This window comes from Stegostoma tigrinum, chromosome 25 (assembly GCF_030684315.1).
Source record: "Stegostoma tigrinum isolate sSteTig4 chromosome 25, sSteTig4.hap1, whole genome shotgun sequence".
Classification (NCBI taxonomy): domain Eukaryota; kingdom Metazoa; phylum Chordata; class Chondrichthyes; order Orectolobiformes; family Stegostomatidae; genus Stegostoma; species Stegostoma tigrinum.
Genome location: NC_081378.1, coordinates 51,244,330 through 51,263,086, shown reverse-complemented (window position 1 = coordinate 51,263,086; position 18,757 = coordinate 51,244,330). Strand labels below are relative to the sequence as shown.

The 18,757-nt window shown below is 41.2% G+C and overlaps 1 protein-coding gene across 1 annotated transcript in view; it reads left to right on the top strand.

The window, feature by feature from the left end:
- Positions 1-18,757, top strand: part of lta4h (leukotriene A4 hydrolase) — a 66,273-nt gene that overhangs the window by 47,114 nt on the left and 402 nt on the right. Inside the window, exons 13-18 of the mRNA XM_048554337.2 lie at positions 1,364-1,467; positions 4,292-4,362; positions 11,637-11,691; positions 12,640-12,735; positions 16,181-16,263; positions 17,012-17,116. Of these exons, the coding sequence (XP_048410294.1) occupies positions 1,364-1,467; positions 4,292-4,362; positions 11,637-11,691; positions 12,640-12,735; positions 16,181-16,263; positions 17,012-17,116 (514 nt within the window). The remainder of the gene's footprint in view (positions 1-1,363; positions 1,468-4,291; positions 4,363-11,636; positions 11,692-12,639; positions 12,736-16,180; positions 16,264-17,011; positions 17,117-18,757) is intronic.

Genomic DNA, 18,757 nt, shown 5'->3' with positions numbered 1-18,757 from the left:
ATCTCAGAAGGAATCAAGGGCTACGGGGAGAGTGCAAGGAAATGGAGTTGAAAAGCCCATCAGCCATGATTTAAATGGCGGAGTGGACTTGATGGGCCGAATGGCCTTACTTCCACTCCTCTGTCTTATGGTCTTAAATCTGTTAGTTTGTGTTTTCAAACTTGTGTATCTTCTGCCTGATGGAAGAGGGTGGAAGAAAGGATAAGGGTGGGAGGGGTCCTTGATTATATTGGGTGCTTTCCCAAGGCAGCAGAAAGTATAGACAGTGTCACCGGAGGGAAGGCCAGTTTTTATTCATTAACTGGGCTGCATTCACAACTCTCTATAATTTCCTGTGGTCTTGAGCAAAACAGTTTCCAAACGAAGCTATGACACAACCAGATTGGTTGCTTTCTGTGATGCAGCTATAAAAATTGGTAAGAGACATTGTGGACATGCCAAATTTCCTTAGCCTTCTGAGAACGTAGAGTGGTGGTGTGCTTTCTCAGCCGTGGTGTCAGTGTGACTGTATCAGGATAGATTGGTGATATTTACTGCTCGGAACTTAAAGCTCTCTACCACCTCCACCTCAGCACCATCGATACAAACGGGTGCATCCTCCACCCCACTTCCTAAAGTCGATGACCAGGTGAGAAATTGTTGACTTTACACCATGCCACTAAGCTGTCTGTCTCATTATTGCTTGAGATGCAAGCTAGTATGCTTCACATTTTTTTTTTCTCCTGGTGTGACATCATTTCTGTACCTCAGAATTTGTGAGACCCCCATTTCTACAATTCACAGTTTATTTGACCCAGGCTGAAAACTTCGGAACCCTGGTGTTGTTGAAGGGACTGTTAAAGTGAATTGGGCAGTACTTCTGGTGCAGCAGAGGTGAACAATGTTGAGTGAGCCTCCTCCCTTCACCAAATGCCCCCCCACCTCCTCCCTCCTTTCACCAAAGTCCTCCATCAACCCCTTCAGCCCCTCACTTTACCAACCTCCCACATTATTCCCTTCCCTTTGCCAGCACCCGCCCCCCCCCCCCCCCCACCTTCAGCCCCCCGCCGCATCCTTTTCCCATCTCCCTCATGGGGCAGATGATGAAAATGCAGGAAAAATGAGCATGTACCTTTTCCTGCAGCATTTAGAAAAAAGAGTGACCAACAGAGCTGTTAGAATCATCCCAAGTACCACTGCAGTCAGTGCCGCTTCAGAGCTTGCAATCCCAAATTCTTGTGTTCCAACTCAACTAGGAATCATGACCTGCAGTTTGGAAGCCCTGTACAACATGTTACAAAGCCATTATTCAGGTTTATAAGTTTTGCTTTGAAAGTCTGTGGATTTGTTAAACTGAAGAATTTTTTTCTGATCTTAATGCTAGATATCTTCATGGGGTTCCTCAAAGCTTATATTCAAACATTTGCCTACAGCAGTGTAACCACGGAAGACTGGAAGAAATGCCTGTACACACATTTTAGTGATAAAGTGAGTGCATTTAGATCAATAATGTAATAATATTTGATTTAGTCATTGTTTTAATTTGAGCCTTCTTGCATCTCGTCAATAATCCCAGTAAAATATGTATCTAAAGTTATCAGTTTATAGATGCAAGTCTTGATTTGTTTTGAAGTTTTCGCAGTTAATTTCATATATGTATACATGTGCTTAAAAGAAAACAGTGGTCCCTCAGGTAATATGTCGGCTTCCATTTGTCCCTCTTCCGCAAAGTAGCTTTGTACCATGGAATGGTCCAAGCTACGTCATAATGACAGAATAACCTACCAAGGTTAACTTAACAAAATTGCTGTCATAGAAACTACCTGACCACCTTAAATGCAGCACCTCTAGCTAATATTTTTAAATGTAGAAAGTAAAACAGGAGTAGACTTCTAAGTCCTTTAGCTTGTCCTATTCACTCTGATCATGGATGGTCATCTAACTCAGTCCCTTGTTCCTGCTTTCTTCTCATTCTCTTTAATTCCTTTAAATGTAAGAACTATATCTAATTCCTCCTTGAAGCAGTCAATGCTTTGGCCTCAACCACTATGTGGCAGAGAATTCAATAGCCTCACCACTGGTGTTGAAATTTATCCTCATTTCGGTGTGAAATGGCCTATCCTGGACCCTTGGACTGAGACCCCTGGTTCTGAGCACCCCAGTCATTGGGAACGTACTTCCTGCATTTACCCTGTCTTGTCCTCTTGAAATTTTCATAGGTTTCTACGTGATTTTCCCCCCTCGTTGTTCTAAACTCCAGATTATAGTCTTTACAGATCCAGTTTGTTTTTATGGTCAATCCTGCTAAACCAGGAAGCAGTCTGGTAAACCTTTTGTGCTCTTCATCCAATTGCCAAAACATCCATCCTCACTTAAGGAAACCAACACTGTGCACAGTACTCTCGGTGAAGTCTGGCCATAGTCCTGTACAAGATATCCCTGTAACTGTACTGGAATTATCTCACCATGAAGGCCACCATAGTTACCTTCACTGCTTGCTGTACCTGCATGCTTTCGGCAACAGGTGTAGAAAGGATACCCAGGTCTTGTTGAACTCCTCGCAATCTGTTGTAATTTAGATAATCCACCTTCCTGTTTTTGCTACTAAAATGGATAACCTCACATTTATCGACATTACACTTTATCTGCCTTGCATTTGCATCCTCCTCTCTGCTCACCCTCCCACCCAGCTTTGGAGTAAACATTTAAGAAAATATTTCGTGACTTACGGCAAACCTACACCCGGTGAGAAAGAAGGATTTTAGGAAGAGGATAAGCCAACCACGTTTAACTGACATTAGATTACCACATTGTATCTGTTTCTTTCAATTTGATGTTAGCCTTAAGTCTTCACGGTAGAAGATATGCACAGCATTCCAAAATTGCCGAACAATCAAGGGGCAAAAGGAGAAGGAATAAACACCACTACTATCACGAGAGAACAAATGCCAGGGAACTACTGGGGTTCAAAGTGGGTGCACTGATACTTATCTTCCAAGATTCTGTAAAAGTCCCACAGGACTAGGAAAACTGTCAGTGTAACAACGTTGTTTAGAAAGGGAAGGAGACTGGGATGGGTGTCTATAGGTCTGTACAGCTTAGTGTCTGTTATTGGGAAAATGTTAGAGTCCGTCATAAAGGATGTTATAACAGAGCATTTAGAAATACCTAATACAATCAAGAAGGCTTTGCGAAGGGGAATTCATGCTTGACAAGTTATTAGAATTGTCTGAAGAAGTAACAAGCAGGATAGATAAAGGGAAAGTAGTAGATATAATATATTTAGATTGTTAGAAAGCATTTGATAAGCTACTACATGTTAAGCTGCTGAAGATAAAAGCCCTGAATGTTGTGTATTAGCATAGATAGAGGATTGCTAACTAATCAAAGACAGAGTTGGGATAAAGGAACCATTTTCAGGATTGGAACCTTTCAAACCAGTGGAATTCTCCAGAATCTGTGGTGGGGCTATGATCATTTATAATATATATTGAGGACTTGGATGAGGAAAGTTAATGGAATAAAGGCAAATTTGCAAATGATGCAAAAATAGGTGGGAAAGCAAGTAGTGAGGACATCACCATCTATAGAGGGATCTTGACAGATTAAGTGAGTGGGCAGGTGGAATATTATGTGGAAAATGTGAGGTTATGCACTTTGTCAGGAAGAATAGAAGTATATTATCTAAATAGAGAGAGACTGTAGAAAGCCATAGCAGAGGTATTTGGCAGTCCTTGACCATAAACCTCAGAACATTAGCATACATTTCAGTAGTTAACAGGGAAGGCAAATTGAGCGTTGGCCTCTGTTTCAAAGGTAATGGCATATAAAAATAGGGAGGCCTTGGTAAAAATGGGATTCTATCTTTAACATGTGCTTGGGAGTTCAGCACCTTCAGAAATCTAACAAGTGGAAAATGAGAAGAGCTGGATCCACTAGTTAAGAGCCTTTACAACACAACCCAGGAGGAGGGATTGTTTTCTTACTGCCAAACAACATAACATGTGAACGTGCCCCAACTTTTCGAACCTTCCATAACACACTGCCAAGCACTGTTCTGTCTTGAACCTTTCAGCCACCATCTCTAACGCTCACATCAAATCCTTCCCACTCCAATCCTGAAAAAGAAGCAGGTGGACATTTAGATTAGATTAGATTAGATTCCCTACAATGTGGAAACAGGCCCTTTGGCCCAATAAGTCCACGCGGCCCCTTGAAGCATCCCACCCAGACCCACACACCCCTTTGTTTTACTTTGAACAATAAACATGTTTTGCAGGACTATTTCATTGAAATGTTTACTTTTCACCAGACTGCGATTTTAAATAAAGTTGACTGGAATACCTGGTTCCATTCTCCTGGAATTCCACCATTCACACCACAGTGAGTCTCTTCTTCCATATTTCAGTATGATTTCTGAAGTTAAGCCATGGCATGCAAATGGTTAACATTTCTAAAACTGAGGACATAATAAAGTTGCCATAGCCCCTGAGGACAACTGCACTCTTCTTTTTAGAGAAAGATGACTGGTGGTGGTTTAATTTGAGGGTCACCATACCTTAGGTAAGGGGCACAGTTGAAAAAGTGGTACCTTCAGCGTAATGTCAGATGGTGTGGTGAATAAACCCAAGCATTGCAAAATATCCATCCAGTTGGCTGATAACAAATCAGCAGTTTTATATTGGGTGGATGCCAGTGTTGTAGTTGTACTGGAACAGCTTGGCTAAGGACATAGCATGTTCGGGAGCACAAGTCATCAATACTATTGCTAGAATGTTGTCATGGCTTATAGCCTTTCAGTATCCAGTGCCTTCATCCGTTTCTTGAATTTACGTGGAATGAATCGATTTGGCTAAAATTGATCATCTTTTGTACGGGATTTCTGGAGGAGACCAAGATGGATCATGCACTTGGCAGCTCTGTCTGAAGACAGGTTTTTGAATGCTTCAGCCTTAACTTTTGCACTTGTATGCAGGGTTCCCCCATAGCTGAGGATGGGAATGTTTATGGAGTCTACTGTGCAGGCAGTGAAGAAAACTAATGGCATGCTGGCCCTCATAACAAGAGGAATTGAGTATAGGAGCAAAGAGGTCCTTCTGCAGCTGTACAGGGCCCTGTGAGACCATACCTGGAGTATTGTGTGCAGTTTTGGTCTCCAAATTTGAGGAAGGACATTCTTGCTATTGAGGGAGTGCAGCGTAGGTTCACGAGGTCAGTTCCCAGAATGGTGGGACTATCGTATGTTGAAAGATTGGAGTGACTGGGCTTGTATACATTTTGAGTTTAGAAGGATGAGAGGGGCTCTGATTGAGATATATGTGGGAGTCCAAAACTAGAGGGTATCGGTTTAAGGTGAGAGGGGAAAGATATGTGGTCTGTTTCGGTGCTTCTGTCTTTACGAAAGAAACAAACTTTGTAGTGAATGAAACCTTTGAAGAGCAGGTGTGCATGCTGGAATGGATAGAGATAGAGGAAGCTGAAGTGCTGAAAATTTTGTCAAACATTAAGATTGGCAAGTCGCCAGGCCGGACCAGATTTGTCCTCGGCTGCTTTGGGAAGCGAGAAATGCAATTGCCTTGCCACTTGCGAAGATCTTTGCATCCTCACTCTCCACTGGAGTCGTACCTCAGGACTGGAGAGAGGCAAATGTAATTCCTAAATTCCAGAAAGGAAATAGGGAAATCCCTGGCAATTACAGACCAGTAAGTCTCACGTCTGTCGTCTGCAAGGTGTTAGAAAGGATTCTGAGGGATAGGATTTATGACCATCTGGAAGAGCATGGCTTGTTTAAATGCAGTCAACACGGCTTTGAGAGGGGCAGGTCATGCCTCACAAACCTTATCGAGTTCTTTGAGGATGTGACTAGAAAAGTTGATGAGGGTCAAGCTGTGGATGTGGTGTATATGGACTTCAGCAAGGCTTTTGATAAGGTTCCCTCTGGTAGGCTCATTCAGAAGGTGAGGAGGAATGGGATACAGGGGAACTTAGCTGTCTGGATACAGAATTGGCTGGCCAACAGAAGACAGCGAGTGGTAGTAGAAGGAAAATATTCTGCCTGGAAGTCAGTGGTGAGTGGTGTTCCACAGGGCTCTGTCCTTGGGCCCCTACTGTTTGTAATTTTTATTAATGACTTGGGATGAGGGGATTGAAGGATGGGTCAGCAAGTTTGCAGACGACACGAAGGTTGGAGGTGTTGTTGACAGTATAGAGGGCTGTTGTAGGCTGCAGCGGGACATTGACAGGATGCAGAGATGGGCTGAGAGGTGGCAGATGGAGTTCAACCTGGATAAATGCAACGTAATGCATTTTGGAAGGTCGAATTTGAAAGCTGAGTACAGGATTAAGATTCTTGGCAGTGTGGAGGAACAGAGGGATCTTGGTGTGCAGATGCATAGATCCCTTAAAATGGCCACCCAAGTGGACAGGGTTGTTAAGAAAGCATATGGTGTTTTGGCTTTCATTAACAGGGGGATTGAGTTTGAGTCGTGAGATCTTGTTGCAGCTCTATAAAACTTTGGTTAGACCGCACTTGGAATACTGCGTCCAGTTCTGGTCGCCCTATTATAGGAAAGATGTGGATGCTTTGGAGAGGGTTCAGAGGAGGTTTACCAGGATGCTGCCTGGACTGGAGGGCTTATGTTATGAAGCGAGGTTGACTGAGCTCGGACTCTTCATTGGAGAAGAGGAGGAGGAGAGGGGACCTAATTGAGGTATACAAGATAATGAGAGGCATAGATAGAGTTGATAGCCAGAGACTATTTCCCAGGGCAGAAAAGGCTAACACGAGGGGTCATAGTTTTAAGCTGGTTGGAGGAAAGTATAGAGGGGATGTCAGAGGCGGGTTCTTTACACAGAGAGTTGTGAGAGCTTGGAATGCGTTGCCGGCAGCAGTTGTGGAAACAAGGTCATTGGGGACATTTAAGAGACTGCTGGACATGCATATGGTCACAAAAATTTGAGGGTGCATACATGAGGATCAATGGTCGGCACAACATCGTGGGCTGTAGGGCCTGTTCTGTGCTGTACTGTTCTATGTTCTATGAGTGGGATTTCAGCATTTAATCACAACTACATTAACTTAATATTATATAACATATGTGAATAATCATGGAAAAAGGCTAACACTTTGTAAATAAAATGGAAAGATGGTTCACACCAAAAACAATTCAAAATCCTATAATTTGTCAAATTTTAAAATTTCCTACATTAAATTGAAAACCTTCAATCACTGAATTTAGGAAATCATTTTAGAAATTAGTGAGCCAATTTAAACAAAGATACTCTTGCATGTTGAAGTTTGCACAGTAAAATGGTGCATGCTGCTGAGGTCCTCTCTACCTGAGGGTGAAACTTCCATTTTATATGATTTGCAGGTTCATTTGTCATTTTCACTTCATTTTGATTATGGCCATCTTGATCAAAAGGAGCTTGGTGTTCTCTTCTGAGGAAGGAAATTCAAAACGTAATTTGACTTGTCGTCGCTCCCCCACTAACCCGCTGTTCCTTTTGAAATGTGTGTTGTGAATATAGTGTAATCAGCAGCATGTCACCTCAACAATATTAAACTGAAGTTTGGTGTGATTTTTCACTAAATTGCACTAATAATTTCTACTTAATTTTTGGCAATAAGGCCAGCTGCATATCCTTCATCGTCAACTACCTTGCTTATCTTTTATTTAAATTGATCAGATTTTATGGATTTGGGGTGCTGAACTGCTTTCTTGGGAATCCCTGGCTTGAAAATATCAGACAAACTGAAACCATATTTGCATGTGCCTGTGTTGCTGGTATAGATATAGAATCTCTATAGTGTGGAAACAGGCCATTCAGTCCAATGAGTCCACACTGAACCTCCAAAGAGCTTCCCACCCAGACTCATCCCCCTACCCTTTCCCTGTAACCCTGCATTTCCCAAGGCCAGTACACCTACCCTACTCATCCCTGAACACTGGGCAATTTAGCATAGTCAATCCACCTAACCTGCACATCTTTGGACTATGGGAGGAAACCAGAGTACCTGGCGGAAACCCATAAGACACGGGGAGGACATGGAAACTTCACACACAGTTGCCCAAGGATGGAATCGAATCTGGATCCATGGCTGTATGAGGCTGCAGCAGTGCTAAGTACTGAGCCACCATGTCACCAATTTAAATGGTTTTTGACAAAAAAGAAAGTTCTGTTCAACTTTATAAACTAAATCTGTGCTCTGTGCTCCAAATTACTTCCAAATTAAACTTTATCTAATTATCCATTCCCTTAAATTCATTCACTTCTCAAGATGTGGTCCTAGTGAAAAATGCACAACTAAAAAGCTGTACTGTTTGCTCATTTTGGAAAATTTCTGCATATTGTCTCTGAGATCTGAAAATCAGAATTATTCAACGACCAGAACAACTTCTGTTGACATTGCTACTGATGGAACCTATCACCATAGGTGAAAAATTACACAATTCAAATTTCATTTAAACAAATATACTCTTACATGTTGAAGTGTACACAGTAAAATGGTGCGTGCTGCTGAGGTTCCCTCTACCTGAGGGGTGAAACTTCCATTTTATATGATTTGCAGGTTCATTTGTCATTTTGGCTTCATTTTGATTATGGTCTTATTGATCAGAGGTAGCTTGTGATCTCCGGATGGAATTTGTCAAATGTGTTGAAGAAAGTTTCCTAAATCAATATGTAGAGGGCCCTACTCGGAATGGTGTAACACTGGACCTCCTCTTCGGAAACGAGGTCAGGCAAGTGACTGAAGTGTCATTTGAAGAGCATTTTGGGTCCATGACCATAACACAACTTCCCACACAATAGGCTGGTCATGAAAATTAGGTCCCATGGGATCCAGGGAAAGCTAACTAATTGGATTCAAAATTGGCTCGATGGTAGGAAGCAGAGGGTGATGTTTGAAGATTGTTTCTCAGACTGGAGGCCTGCGACTAGTGGTGGGTCACAGGGGTCGGTGCTGGGACCTTTGTTATTTGTTATTTACATAAATGATCTGGATGTGAATGTACAAGGCATGATTGTTAAGTTTGCGGATGAAACAAAATTAGGTGGTATTGTTGATAGCAAGGAAGGCTTTCAAAGATTAGAGGGATCTTGATCAGATGGGGAATTGGGCTGAGGATTGGCAAATGCAATTCAATACATATAAGGTGTATTGAATACCTTGTGTTTTGGAAAATCAAACCAAGGTGGGACTTATACATTATATTTAAACTTCGATTCCAGCCTTGGGCAACTGTCTGTGTGGAGTTTGCACATTCTCCCTGTGTCTGCATGGGTTTCTCCCACAGTCCAGGGATGTGCGGGGTAGGTGGATTGGTCATGCTAAATTGCCCATAGTGTCCAGATATGTTTAGGTTAGGTGGTTTAGACATGGGGGAAACAAGGGGAATGGGTCTGGGTGCGATGCTCTTTGGAGAGGAGATGTGGACTTGTTGTGCTAAATGGCCTGTTTCCACACTGTAGGGATTCTATAATCTATGATCTAAAGTAAATGGTGAAGTCCTCAGGAGTGTTGTGGAACAGAGGGACCTAGGAGTACAAGTACATGGTTCGTTGAAAATAGCGTCCCATGTGGATGGGGTGATGAAGAAGCGATTTAGCATGCTGGCCTTCATCGGTCAAGGCATTGAGTATGAGAGTTGGGGCAATATTTTACAGTTGAATTAGTTGTTGGTGAAGCTGCATTGGAATATTGTGTTCAGTTTTGGTCACCCTCTTATAGAAAAAGCATAGTGAAACTGGAAAGTGTGCAAAGAAGATTTACAAGAACGTTGCCAGGACTAGTAGGCCTGAGTTATAGGGAGAGGTTGGCCACAATCGGACTTTATTCCTTAGAACGTTGGAGAATGAGGGTTCACCTTATTGAGGTGTATAAAATCATGAGGGACATAGGCTGAATGTGTATAGTCTTTTTCCCAGGGATAGGGAATTGAAAGCGAGAGGGCATTGGTTTAAGGTGAGAGGGCATAGATTTAAGAAGGACCCGAAGCGTAACACCTTCATGCAGAGAGTGGCGCGTATATGGAATGAGCTGCCAGAGAAAGTGGTTGAGACAGGTACAGTGGCAACATTTATATAACATTTGGATAGGTCGTTGGATGAAAGGGTTTAGAGGAATATGGACTCTGACTCTGACTCTGTCTTTAAACACTACTTATAAACTCATACTATGAAAGGTGCCCAAAGTTGAGCTGATAATAGCATTCAAGGAGCAAGAAGGTCAATGTTTTGGGCTGAAACTCTTAGTCAGAACTGAAGAGGGGGAAGAGAGCCCAGATGTAAATATAGCAGGGGGGGCTTGGGGCTGGGGGAAGGGTAAGGGGTCATTGTGATAGGAAGTCAGGGAGGTAAGGAGGAAGGGGTGGTCAGAACATGGGCTAGGTGAAGGCCCAAGATGGACATTTCACCAGGGGGAGTGGGAGGAAGTAAAGTGGATGGCAACCAGAAGGTCAGGTTTGTTGGTGCTTGCAGAGCGCAGTCTCCCTGATATAGAGTAGACCACATTGGAGCAACAGATACAATAGATCAGTGATAATGGGAACTGCAGATGCTGTAGAATCCAAGATAACAAAGTGTGGAGCTGGATGAACACAGCAGGCCAAGCACCTCTCTGAAGGGTCTGGGCCCAAAACGTTAGCTTTTGTGCTCCTGAGATGCTGCTTGGCCTGCTGTGTTCATCCAGCTCCACACTTTGTTATCTTAGATACAACAGATCAGGTTGGATGAAGTGCATGTGAATCTCTGCTGGTTTTGGCAGGATTGTTTGGGCCCTGGACAGAGGTGAGCAGGAACGTGTAAAGGCAGGTATTGCACCTCTGGTGGTTGCAGGCAAAGATACTGAGTGTGGTGGAGAGGTTGGTAGGAAGTGTTGAGCTGACGAGGGAGTCACGGAATGAACGGTCCCTGTGGAAAGCGGACAGGAGTGGGGAAGGAAACATCTTTTTGGTGTGGGGTTTGATTGTAGATGTTGGAAATATCAGAGGCTGATGCATTGGATTTGAATTTGGTAGAGTAGGACATAAGGACTGAGGGGATTCTGTCCTTTTTGTTGATGGGAGTGGGATTTGAGGGTACACGCAGATTCGGGGACTGGTTCACAGAACATCTGCGCTCTGCATGCGCTGACCAACCCGATCTTCCTGTTGCCACCCACTTAAATTTTCCTTCCCACTCCCCTGATGACATGTCCATCCTTGACCAACTCCACCTGCAGAATGAGGCCAAATGTAAACCAGAGGAACAACATCTGATATTTTGCCTTGAGAATTTACAGCCCAGTGGCCTCAATGTTGACTTCGAGCATCAAAATCCCTCCACCCCCAGCCTTACCCCGTATCCAGCCCACCCCCCTCCTCCTCACCTCCTTGACCTCATCTAACCCGTCCATCTTCCTACTCAGCTATCCGCTCCACCCTTCCCACTGACCAATTATAATAGCCCCCTACCTGCCTCCACCTGTCACTATCCCACCTACCCTTCACATCTATTGACACTGGCTTCCAGAATCTGCAGTCAACACTGTCTCCATGAGCTAAAGATAGTTATTTTCTATGCTTCTATCACATAGTTTGTTGAATCAGTTTGCTTTGATCTTTTGGTGTCAACTCTAAGGATACAAGCTAATGAGTAACATATTTATTTTGTAGCTATGACACCTCTATGGATGATGTTTGCATATCTCTCTGTAAGCGTTGGAGCATAGTGAGTAAATTATTCTATTTAAGTGAAGACAAAACTATAAATGCTGCAAATACACATCAGTAAGCCTTCAGTTGTTATAGCATTAAAGCTGGTTCCAGTGATGGCTGAACATCCAAAAATCAATGTCTTGTCAGCCTTCACGACTACTGGCTGAGCAGTTTATTTCAAAAATTCTGGCATAAATACTTCCTGTGTACCCTGTTGCTAAACCTACTGCCATGATCTATCTCTGCCTGTGTATTTCTCATCTCATCACACTGCCCAGTGCACAATTGCTGACATACATCTTACTGGAAATTGGCATTGTTTTTGATCCAAAGAAGCTTAAATGTAAGCTTAAGACAAAAATTGTACAAATTGAAAACCTATTGCTTTCATAATTCACCACCCACTGAGGGTTCTGTTTTCAGTGACAACCTATTTTCTGTGATTGGACTTGCTAAACTACAGAAAATATTTAAGATAGTGTCTGATCTGCCATCATACTTCTAATTAGGAAAATGAAGTACTGTGTTGCCTTGCTTTCACTGCAGGCAAGAACTGGGTTGCTAGTTTGAAATTATGTCTGAAATCTTCGATCTCTTTTCCACCTGCTCACCCTCTGGCACTAATCAATTTAGCACGTATACTGATAAGTGAAAGGTTTTGGGTTTTTAAAAAATAAGTTTTGTATCCAATATTTTCTTTAAAGTAAAAAAATTGAACTTCTTTATGACTTTGATTTGTTTCTAAATAGCCTACTTTCAACTTGTTTCATGTGCAACTGAACCTATTGCCCCATTGCCTCAGCCATATTGCTTTTAGTTTGTAATTTTAACTCTGTAAACTGTTATTTTATTGACAACTGTCTTGTTAGATATGTTACCAGTTATGATACTGTTTTGTAAATGTGAAGTTTGTTCTTTCAAAATAAAATGAATAGAAATTGAATAGAACCATTGTTTTCAGGCCACCAATGTTGAGTTGGACTGCTTTACTGAAACTGATCTAAAGGAAATGACGTCACAGCAAAAGATTGAATTCCTTGCTCTTTTACTGTTGGAGGTAGGATCTGGGTTTGTATGGGGTAAAATGCAAGATGTCAAGAAAATGACTACCTGGATTGACTCACTGAAGTGGAGATAAATGTTTACTCAGTTCTGAATCTTGTGAAGAATTGTGTGTAATCTTTGTAAGACTAAGTATGGAGTTAGATTCAAGATAACAAGGTGTAGAGCTGGATGAACACAACATGCCAGGCAGCATCAGAGGAGCAGGAAAGCTGATGTTTCAGGTCTGGACCCTTCTTCAGAAGGGTTTCAGCAGAGGCTGCACTAAGGATGTTACCAAGCACAGTAACGAAACGTCTGCGGAACAACCAACCAGCTGGGCGAGCCAACCAACCAACCTCAATCTGCATTCCAACTTATCCCGATAACCTGTCCAACTTCTTTCCCCAGCCCCAACCTTGCTTAAGCAGGACATATCCATCTCTGCCTTAAATTAAAAATATTCTAGAATGCTGCATAAAACAACCTTTTAAAGAGGCAAAAAAATCACCTAAGCACTTTATTAAATGGAAATCTCCAGTTTTAGACAGTGTCACCTAGTTCTGAACACTTCTGTAGGAGGAAACATGTTCTCCACATGTTCCCTGTCAAGACCCCCCCCCCCCCCCCCCCCCCCACCCCATTCCTGGATGTTATGTTTCAGCCAAGTTGTTCTCCTAAATTCCAACTGATACAAATATAAGGCAACCTCCCCATTCCAAGTACTGGTCTGGTAAACTTTCTCTGAACTTGTTTACTTCATTATATCCTCCCTTAAATAAGGTGGCCAATACTATGTACACTATTCTAGTGCACATTCTCACCAGTGCCCTGTATAACTGAAGCATAATCTTCCCGCTTTTGTATTGAATTCCCTCATGATAAATGTTACCATCCTACGGATTTTCCTAATTACTTGCTATACCTGCAAACTAAGCATTTGTGATTCATGCGTGAAGGCACCTAGATCTCTGTATCAGTGCTCTGCAGACTCTCAATTTTTAGATAATGTGCTTTTTTAATTCTTCCCGTCAATCTAGACATTCATATTTCCCCACATTATACCCCAGTTGCTGCATTTTTGCCTACTCACTTATCCTGTCAATACTTTTTCATGGCTACCTCAAGTCCTCTTTATAACTTACTTTCTTACCTACCATTGTATCATCAGCAAATTTGGCAACCGTACCAAAGTATATATACATCACAAACAGTTGAGCTTCCAGTACCAATCTATGTGACACTAGCTATGTCATTTACACATCTCTGATTTACTTTTGCCAGCCAATATTCTATCCATGTCAACACAATGCTTTTGTTTTTATTTTCTGCATCATCCTTTGGTGTTTCAACTTAATAAATGCCTTCTAGATATCTTAGTACAGTAAATCCACTGATCTCTTTTGAACATATTCAAATACATTGGTATAACCTCTTACATCATTATGATTTCCTTGTGACAGATGTTAAGCTAACTAGGCCGTAGTTCACTCGGGTAGTAAAAACTACCAGTACTGGAGTCAGTGGTAACACTGTGGAGCTGGAGGAACACAGGCCAATCAGCATCAGAGGAGTAGGAAAGTTAATGTTTCGGGTTGGGACCCTTCCCAACCTGAAGCGTCAACTTTCCTACTCCTCTGATGCTGCCTGGCCTGCTGTGTTATTCCAGCTCCACGCTGTGTTGTCTCCTAGCCTGTAGTTTTCTGCTTTCAGAAAAAAAGGAATTACATTAGCTATTTTCCAATCTAAATGAACCATTGCTAAATCAAGGGAGTTTTGGCAAATTATAACAAATACATCAAACATCTCATTAGACACTTGTTTAAGAGCCCTTCATTTAAACACCAAAATGACATTTAAATTCAGCACAGCATTTATAGTATCTTTAATTATAAATTGATTTTGTTCGTTGAGGATTTATAAAGTGCTACATTCATGATATATTGATAAATGCTGTGCAGTGATTAGAATCTTTAGGCACATCATTAATACTTGCTATTAGACATCCTATTGCATAATTACTATTTAGGAGCAATTAGAAAAGATGAAATACATTATTTTAAGGTAGCAAAGCGTGTAGCTGGATGAACACAGCAGGCCAAGCAGCATCTCAGGAGCACAAAAGCTGACGTTTCGGGCCTAGACCCTTCATCAGAGAAGGGTCGAGACCCGAAACATAGGGCTTTTGTGCTCCTGAGATGCTGCATGGCCTGCTGTGTTCATCCAGCTACACACTTTGTTATCTTGGATTCTCCAGCATCTGCAGTTCCCATTATCTCTGATCATTATTTTAAGGTAACTAACTGATTTTAAGAGGAATTTTATTTCCTAATCCTCCCACCAAAAGAGAAAAACGTGTGGAAATGCAAGAGTAAGAGAATGATTTCCAACTTGCCCAGCAAGTCAGTTAATGCTTAATAATAATAAACCAAAGTATATATACATCATCAACAGTTGAGCTTCCAGTACCAACCTATGTAACACTAGCTATATCATTTACACCTCTGATTTTCTTGTGCCAGCTGATATTCTGTACATGTCAACACAATGTTTTTGTTTTTATTTTCTGCATCACCCTTTGGTGTTTCAACCTAATAAATGCCTTCTAGATATCTTAGTACAGTAAATCCACTGATCTCTGTTGAACGTATTCAAATACATTGGTATAACCTCTTACATCATAATGATTTCCTTGTGACAGATGTTAAGCTAACTAGCCCGTAGTTCACTCAGATAGTAAGAACTGCCAGTACTGGAGCCAGAGGTAACACTGTGGAGCTGGAGGAACACAGCAGGCCAGGCAGCATCAGAGGAGTAGGAAAGTTAATGTTTCGGGTTGGGACCCTTCCCAACCTGAAGCGTCAACTTTCCTACTCCTCTGATGCTGCCTGGCCTGCTGTGTTATTCCAGCTCCACGCTGTGTTATCTCCTAGCCTGTAGTTTTCTGCTTTTAGAAGAAAAGGAATTACATCAGCTATTTTCCAATCTAAATGAACCATTGGTAAATCAAGGGAGTTTTGGCAAATTATAACAAATACGTCAAACATCTCATCAGACACTTGTTTAAGAACCCTTCATTTAAACAGTTTGCCTTTTCCCCAAAACATCGCTTAAATTCAGCACAGCATTTATATATCTTTGATTATAAATTGATTTTGTTCGTTGAGGGTTTATAAAGTGCTACATTCATGATATATTGATAAATGCTGTGCCGTGATTAGAATCTTTAGGCACATCATTCTATTGCATAATTACTACTTAGGAGCAATTTGAAAAGATGGAATACATTATTTTAAGGAAACTGATTTTAAGAGGAATTTTGTTGCATAATTCTCCCACCAAAAGAAAATGCATGTGGACATGCAAGAATGATTTCCAACTTGCCCAGCAATTCAGTCAATGCTTAATAAATGTGCTGTGCCGTTAATCATTCCTGTAACCTCTTCCCTTTTGGTCTTTAGCCTCCACTGCGTCTCAACAATGTGAAACGAATGCAGGATCTTTATAAATTCAACGGTGTCAAAAATGCAGAGATAAAATTCAGGTACAATTTAGTGAAAGCTATGAACTGGTAGAGTGTTGCTACCAGCTTGTGTCCATGCGGTATTAAGGAATAAACCAGAGGTTCAAACCATTCTGACTATTCATTTGAACCCCTGCTGAGAAGTCTGTGGAGTTTACCCATGTTAGATAGGGTAGGAAGGGTAGATCCACTTTCCCAGCTTCAAATAGCCTGCTAACCCTAGCTATAGAACCTTGCACATGAGGAGTGATCACATGAATTGGGTACTGGAGGGTTAATACTGCCTGGAGAAAGACACCCCAATATGAATCAACACCTTCAGAGGACTTAGCGGAGAGGAGAGTAGAGATGTCCTCAAACAATTATGGTTCTGTTATTTTGAAGAGGGCAAATAGAGATTATTTATAAATTAAGGACATCATATATGGAGTATAAAACTAACCCTAGTAATTCAAAATGTTGTGCTTAAAATATGAATGATCCAATAATTTAATTTAAAGATTAATACAGCAAGTTGTGTTAAGAGCTACTGAATTAAATTATATCAATAGCAAAAATTAACCACAGAGGCAGTTTGCTTCATTGTATTTGTGTTCAACAGCCCAAACTAATCCCATTGCACTGCAGTCTCCCCATTGGCCACTAAATTATACGTGAACTATATCCCTTGATATTATTTAATCATTGTCTTTGAATCTAATGATAGAAATTTAAATAAAACTACTTCAGTTTTTGTTTGTAAAGTTTGGATTTGTTCCTTCCACTTAAGATGGTTACGTTTGTGCCTCCGAGCTCAGTGGGAAAAGGCCATTCCACTTGCTTTGGAAATGGTCACTGTGCAGGGTAGAATGAAGTTCACTCGTCCTCTTTACAGGTAGGTTTTCAATTTAACATTAAATAGTTGCTGAGTCATGTTCAGGCTAATCCTTGACTTTGTTATTTATTATCTTGAAGGAGAGGTACAAGTTGGAAAGGCAAAGAAGTAAGCTAGAAGACCACTTAAACGTTTAAACATTAAAAACATAGCCGATTTTAATTCTGCAACACATTAATAAAAGTAGTTAAATCAAATAGTGTTGGTTATTGAAGTTTAGCAATATTTTGAACCAGCAACTTCTGGGCTTTCATGTGAGGGCAAATGACCATGAGATATGGTCTAAAAGACAAGTTTTAACCAGTATTTAGAATAAAGTGAGAGGCTGAGGGGACAGGTTTAGAAGGATATTCCACAACCTGGAGCTTGGACAGCTTTCTGGAGATACTAAATTCTGGGATGGTAAGAGAGACCAGAATTACAGGACATTATAGATTTGAGGTTTTGATTTAGAAGGACATGAAAACAAGGATAAATGTTTAAATCCAAGATGTTACTTAATCAGTAGGTCAGTGACCACGGGTGATGAGACTGGTTGCAAGTCAGGATACAGGCAGCAGAGCTTTGGATAACCTCAAGTCGGTGGGAAGCTGGCCTGGACTGCATTTGAACAGACAGAACAAGATGTGCCAAAGACTCAAATGACCAAAATAAAACAAAAACTGAAATTGTTGGAGAAACTCAGCAGGTGTGGCAACATCCATGCAGAAAAAGCAGAGTTAACATTCAGGCTCACTGCCCCATCTTCAGAACCCACTTCTGGACTCAGAATGATGACTGCTTTTTTTTTTCCACAGAGCTTCTCTGCCAAATTCTGTTTTTGACTGAAATGATCACAATCAGTTATGTTATGAAAAGAAAAATATTTAACTCTACATTGTGGCAGATCAACATGTTGAATCTTTAAAGAACAAACTGAGTTACTGAGAAATGAAGCAATGACTTAAGAAAAATAACTTCAACAATTTTGTGTTGTGACTTTAACACATTAAAAGTTCCCAACGCCCTTCACAGGAGCATTTTAACACAACATATGACACCAAGCCACGGGAGGAGATTAGTCAAGTCCCTAAAAGCATGGTCAAAGAGCTAGGAGCTAAGGAGTGCTGTCAAGAAGGAAAAGTGAGGTAGAGTGAGAGGTGTAAAGAGGGTATTACAGAGCATTGGACCTGAAGACAATTGAAGGTATGACCACTAAAGGTGAGAAGATCTGTAGTCAAAATGCATTAGAGGAAATAAATGTTGGGAAGTAAGAGAGGGAAGTGTGAGGCCCTTCAGGGACTCCAGCTTTCCATACACACACAAGGAATGTCACATTGTATGTTATAATTATGAATACACTACAGAAAAGTTCCAGCATCAAAATACAGATGTCTTAAATCATGATTATAATATTGTTTCAGTCGTCCATTGCTCCATGAATGTTGCCTATGTTTAGCACCTCTCCTTAATCTTGGTATTGTAAACTAAAAGTAGTCAGTACTGTGCAACAGTACATTAGGAGGAGAAAGGGGGTCACTTGTTTTCCCTCTTAACATTATGTAGGTTGCAAACATGAGCAAATATGTATGTGGAAACAGATGCTTTATTGCAAACATGTTATAAATACAGTAATGTTCCAATGCCTAGACAGTCTGTTAA